Source organism: Sipha flava, unplaced genomic scaffold, assembly GCF_003268045.1.
Source record: "Sipha flava isolate LNK unplaced genomic scaffold, YSA_version1 206_pilon_pilon, whole genome shotgun sequence".
NCBI lineage: Eukaryota > Metazoa > Arthropoda > Insecta > Hemiptera > Aphididae > Sipha > Sipha flava.
The window spans coordinates 134,918-141,310 of NW_020272810.1; the positions used below are offsets into that span (position 1 = coordinate 134,918).

The window sequence follows — 6,393 nt, forward strand, 5'->3', positions numbered from 1 at the left end:
TCTGGGGGCCTGGGGAAAAAATATATAAGTACTCATAACACATATTAGATTAGAAAAATAAAATGAGTCGTGCCATCCCCCAGACACCGCATGTTTAAACAATATTGGTATACAAATAGTTAGATTTAGTAATAATCTGTGTGCGGAGCGAGCATTTCTTAGAAAAAATAAAAGGAAAACAAATTTAATAAGAGCATCACCATAGAAATTAAAGTTGAATATTCATGTCAGCTGTCTACCAGTGCTATTTTTGCCGGTTGAAACTGAGATAATGATTATTATACAGTATATTATATTTTATATTTTATTTGTCTATACGTATTCGTGTTCGGGTATTCCAAAAAAATACAATTGTTATTTATCGTTTAGATTAATACACATTCTGGGAAAACTATACCATATGATGACAAAGTATTACAAATTGACGTTTCTGAACCACCTTGTAATACTTCTAAGGTAGAAAAACACGTAAATGAAAATGCGGGTGCCTGTTCTTCGCGCGAAATCGAATGTAACAATTTTACTGACTCTGGTTTGTGGCCTGAACAAATTAACGATGATATTCGTCAAAAAATTATTGATGCAAATCCTTCTAATTTTGATAATTTATTAAAAATAAAAAGTACTATTTCTAATGATTTGGGTGGTAAACAATTTTCCGAATTTTTATTATACACAAAATGATTAAACAACAGAGAAAAACATCCACGTGATTGGTTAATTTATAGTACATTCAAACCAACATTACATTGCTTTTCTTGTTTATTATTTAATGATAAACTTACTGCACAAATAAAAAACCGAAGCGTCTTAACTAAAAGAAGCTGGTTTTCTCCAAAAATAATACCCTGAAAAAAGTTATATAATAGGCTTCCATTACATGAAAATAGTGAAACACATCGTACTTGTTATTGTATGTGGAAAAATTTACAACAGTCTTTGCTAGGTTTTGGAGTAGATAGTCAATTACAAAAACAAATTCTTAGTGAAACAGAAAAATGGAAAGCTATTTTAAAAAGGCTTCTTGATGTGACTTTGTTCCTAGCTTATAGAGGATTGCCTTTTCAAGGCAGTAGCACTAAAATTGGTAACGTAAATAATGGTAACTTTCTTGGCATATTAGAACTTCTTGGACGTTATGATGAAATAACAAGAGGGCATTTAGCATACGTTAAAGAATATCAAAATAAAGGTGAAAGTATGAAAGGAAGGACCCATTATTTATCTTGGATGAGTCAAAATGAATTTATTTCCCATTGTGGTGATAAGATTTTAAAACATATTCTTGAAGAACGAACTGAATCAATATATTATTCAATTATTGCTGATGCGACCCCCGATGTTTCACATCAAGAACAGAATGTTTTAAGTTTAAGATATGTTTTTCGTAATAAGGAGACAAAACAACTTGAAATTCAAGAAAGATTTATTGAGTTTTTGAACTTTAATGAAAAAACAGGTGAAAGTATTGCTACTATGTTATTAGCAGCATTAGACCGTCATAAAATTCCATTACCAGATTGTCGAGCCCAAGCGTATGATAACGGTTCTAATATGAGTGGGAAAATTAAAGGAGTACAAGCTCGAATTTTAGAAAAAAATAACATTGCTTTTTATTCACCTTGCAGCGCTCATTCTCTTAATCTCGTTGATGTTAATGCAGTAAAAATAAATTCAAGGGTTAAAACTTTTTTTGGATGTTTACAAAGCTTATTTGTAAGTTTTAGTAGCAGTCCTGCAAAACGAAATATCTTAAGTGAAGAGGTTGGTGTATCATTAGGGTCTCAGTCTGAAACACGATGGAGCTCCCGCGTTTCAGCCATACGCCCAATTGTAAAGCATCTTCCGGGTATTTTAAAATCATTAAATAGAGTTTTAACTGAAATTAACATGCCAGACAAAATGTATAGTGAAATAATGGCTTTAAAAAAATATTTTTCATCATTTGAATGCATAGCCATGGCTAGTTTTTGGTTTAAAGTACTTTCTTCAATAAATGAACGGAATATTATTATTCAGTCTAGAGGTATATCTCTGGAAGTTGAAATTGATTTAATAAAAGATTTGATAAATGAATTGAACAATATTATAGATGAATGGCCTACAATTTTAAATGAAGCTAGTTTAGTGGCAAACAATTTGAACATTATACCAAATTTTCCTGAAGAAGAAAGGAGAGCAAAAAAAAGGAAAGTATTTCATGATGAAGTTCAATCAGAGACTATTATTCAACCTAATAAAGCAATTGTAGCACAAGATTCTTTTAAAAGGGATGTTATATTTAATAGTATAGATGTTATTATAACCGACTTGACCCACCGCTTTGAAGCACATAAAAACCTTTGTAACCTGTTTTCCCCTATTTTATGCTATATGAAGTTATCTTGTGAAGAACTTGAAGTTAACTTAAAAAAAATGATTGAAATATATCCTAATGATTTATCGTCTAATATGTTGGATGAATTATTTCATTAAAAAAAAATTCATTTATCAGTTTTTCAAACAGAAATCGAAATATCGCCACTAAAACTATTAAACGAAATTTATGCAAAGAAATTAGAAACTATTTTTATAAATACTTCTGTTGCTTTAAAAATATTTCGTACACTACCAATGACAGTCTCTGAAGCAGAAAGAGCTTTTAGTAAATTAGGAAATCAGCTTAAGACTTGGCAAAGGGCTTCAATCGGCCAAGATCGACTTAATTCCCTTGCACTTTTATCAATTGAAAACAAACTTGCATCAAAAATTAACTTCGATGATGTTATACATGATTTTGCCAAAAAAAAAGCAAGAAAAGAAAAATGTAATTAATATGAAATTTAAGTTTAAAATTAAATTATGATATTGTCTTAAAACAAAAATTTTTACTATAAGAGTATGTATCTAATTATTTACAATGTACAAAGATATTTTTGAGTTAGCATAATTTACTTATTAATGTAATAATATAATAATACAAAAGTATGTAATCAATAATTTTATAAAATTTTTTATATTAAACTGCAGTAAATTAGTGTATATATGTTTAAACTTTATTTGATAGAGGTATAACAGCGAAACAAGCTGTGTAACCCAATATTTTAGGTACCTTTTGTACAAATTAAAATTAAATGTTAGAATTTATATTGAAATAACTATATATACTATTATACTAATATACATTAATAATTGAGCGCCCGAATTTATTTACAGTACCGTAGTTGAAAAATGCATGTGGGGGGCCTGCCTACAACTCATATTCCTGTTATAATGATTGACTAGTAATTTATATTCTTAATTATTTATACGTTACATTTTTTAAATATGTATTATATTAAAAAAAAAACAAGCCATAGGGGGGGGGGGGGGAAGGGAGTATTCGCCCCCTCTCAAATACGCCCTTGTCTGTTGAAGATTATAGTGTATGCTGTATTTTGTCAATTGTAGTGAATAACATTGAATAAAATAGTATGGAGTGTTAGCATTCAGCCCATGGTTCTTAAATCAGCATCATGCAATTTACAACGCGCTGCAAACGTATATCTTGTTATATTTTATAGTTATAAACATGTAGGTATAAAGGATTAATTTAATTTTTTCGAGAGTATCGAGATAAAAAAATTATCAAGCAAAGCAAGAAAATTCATTTTAGGATTAATATCCATATTTCTTTAATGCGTATACCCACAAATAAATTTAGCAATACGCCAGTGGACGTAACAAAAAAAAAAAAAAATCATCTTATCCCGATTAGCGGCGTCCACCGATTTCAACGTTGGGAGTGTTGGCTGTACTAACATGACCTGCCGAAAACGCGGTACGATTCAAGTCGTGTAAAACCGTGTCGCCGTTGTGACAGTGCTCGCGTAATGATCATTGCGAATCACCGAAAACGCGCGTTTCAAGCACAAACGTATTTATGGATCGTTCAACTTATCCGATCGGTTTTTTTTTTTTTTCAGATTGTCGTTCATGACCGGGAAACGACCGTTTGCGACAGTCGAGCCTAACGCGCTCGAGACCAGATATCATATTGTCTCGGGAAAACAATCGACTCCGTAACGTCACGTCTGGTCGACCGTCGCCGTCGGCTACCGCGAGCACGCCGCGGCAACAACATTATTGCGTCCCGCGCGTCACGGTCAGGTGAAATTTGTGTTTCCGATCCGAAGCGTGCATGATAGATGGATCCTTCGCGCCGGGCGATTCTCGGACGGCCCGACGGCTGCGACGCGATAATTCGACCCGAACGGCGGCGGCAAAACACGATTTTCGTCGCGCGCGCGAGAGCGGTGCGGCTCGCGGTCGAAACGCGTCGTCCGAGAACGATGACGATCGCGTGCACCGACCCGCCCGTCGCACTGTTTGATGGCCATAATTACGTTATTGTTCTCGGCCGATTGTTCTTGTACAGAACTCCCTCCCTCATCCCCCGTTCGCCACCGTCCGCCGGTTCGTTTCCGACGATCGAATGTTTCGGCCGTACACGCGTCGCAGCGGAAGACTGCGAAAAAAATAAACCGTTTCCGACGTACACACCGTAGGTGTTTCTTATTCTTATTTTTATTTCATCCATTCCCGGTCGCACGCTCAACGCATCACGACACCGAAAACCGTTGTGTTTTTCGCTGAAAATCATAATATAATCGCGCACGCCGCCGTATGCGACGTTTAAAATCCCATCAACTAAACCACGACATGATGATTGTTCCGTGTACTGCACGACGATGGTATTTATTCCAAGGTCGAACCCCGTCACGGGTACGTGAACCGGCCGGGGTTGAAACATTTGCTTTGGGTTGTTTTTTGTTCTTCGTTTCGCAATCAGTAATTTTTTCTTTTAAATTTTTTTCAGCAAGCAAAATCGATGATGAACAATAGAAAAATAAACAGTTGACCAGATGACTTGCGAGGTAAATTCACCGTCAAACTGTGCGAATTTGTACATGGCTGAATTCGGTCGTCCGACAGGTCACGAAATCACTTACGCTTCGTTCCAAAACCATCTTCATGGGTTACCTGCGACGGTACGCGTGGCTTATATAGGTCGGAAATAAGAGGATTGCGATTGTTGGACGGGTTAGAGTGAAAACATTCGCATGCAGTTAGATTTTAAACTTTTAATTTTGTGAAGAAAGGATTGAGATTAAATACTTTTACACACAAAGGGTAATATTTTATTAGTACGACGTTGTTGACAATTGAATTATAATGTTTCTGATTTTATTTATACATAAAGGATGATCAATTTTTAAACATTTTTAAAAAAATTGTTGTAACTCTTCACGTTTTCATTATTTTAAAATATTTGTTTAAAGTATTTTAGGCACTTTATGATTGAGATTTCTTTTTCTTTTTTTTCTTTTAAATTTATTCTCCATGAAATAATTTCCACTGAGAATAAATATTTACAATAAACATTTATAAGTTCTTGATTATTTACTGATGTTTTTTTTTCACTGAAGTCAAATTTTACGAGTTATCATTATTTTTCTACAGATGATTCTAAATAACTTTAATCGTTTTATGTATTATATTATGTATTATACATTAAATTAAAGATACACCATTGCTATTATGACGGTAAATTAAACAATGTTTATTAATCATTCATTGGATCTTAAAACTAAAACGATATAAGTTATTACATAAGTCTTTACATTTTTCGAATAATAATAATAAATTGAGAGTAATATCTAATGTCTAACATCATATAATCAATTATAATTATACCATAGTAATTATGAGCTATCATACAATAAGAAAAAATAAATGAATTAACATGTTTTTGAGATCACATTTTCAGTTTCGGTACATTCAAAGTTTTAAACATTATGTAACTCTAAGAAGAACAAATCATAACCAGATTTTTTTATTTATCATGAAATCGGTGCTGCTGTGAATAATTAAATCGTACGAGCTTCGAAATTTATAAATTGGGAGTGACCATAACGAATTAATGATGATTATCATCAATTTTCAGAATACAGGTACCACAGAGTATAATGGATATATTTACATAACTTCCAATCGTATACATATATGAAATAAAATATTATCAAACGAATCAACCTGAAAGTTTTTATAACAAATTTTATATATTATATTAATACACCGTGAGAATCATTTTCACACATATATAGTGATAACGAGACGGCCTTAATTCGGCATGCATTCGAATGTATAGTAATTAAAATAAAAATTTCACAAATTCAAGTATTTTATTTTATTTTTTTCCATGGTATTATGAAACACGATGCAGAAGTCAAGTAAAAACATTTTTAAACACTCCGCTATATAATATATAACTCGTATTATTGTATTCCACACCCGTAGGTATACATTTCTAATGATAATGTTATAGTATCTTATTATTTTAATTATTTATTTAAAATTCTTACATTTCAGACA

The 6,393-nt window shown here is 32.5% G+C and overlaps 1 protein-coding gene across 1 annotated transcript; it reads left to right on the top strand.

Annotated features, from left to right (window-relative positions):
* The first annotated feature begins 915 nt into the window (after positions 1 to 915).
* Positions 916 to 2,475, top strand: LOC112682542 (zinc finger MYM-type protein 1-like). The gene has a single exon (XM_025553173.1). The coding sequence runs from the start codon at positions 916 to 918 to the stop codon at positions 2,473 to 2,475; it is 1,560 nt and encodes a 519-aa protein (XP_025408958.1).
* Positions 2,476 to 6,393: the final 3,918 nt, after the last annotated feature.

What these genes read in the sequence shown, in the direction of transcription:
- LOC112682542 (XM_025553173.1), top strand. Translation starts at nt 916, where the DNA reads ATGTGGAAAAATTTACAACAGTCTTTGCTAGGTTTTGGAGTAGATAGT.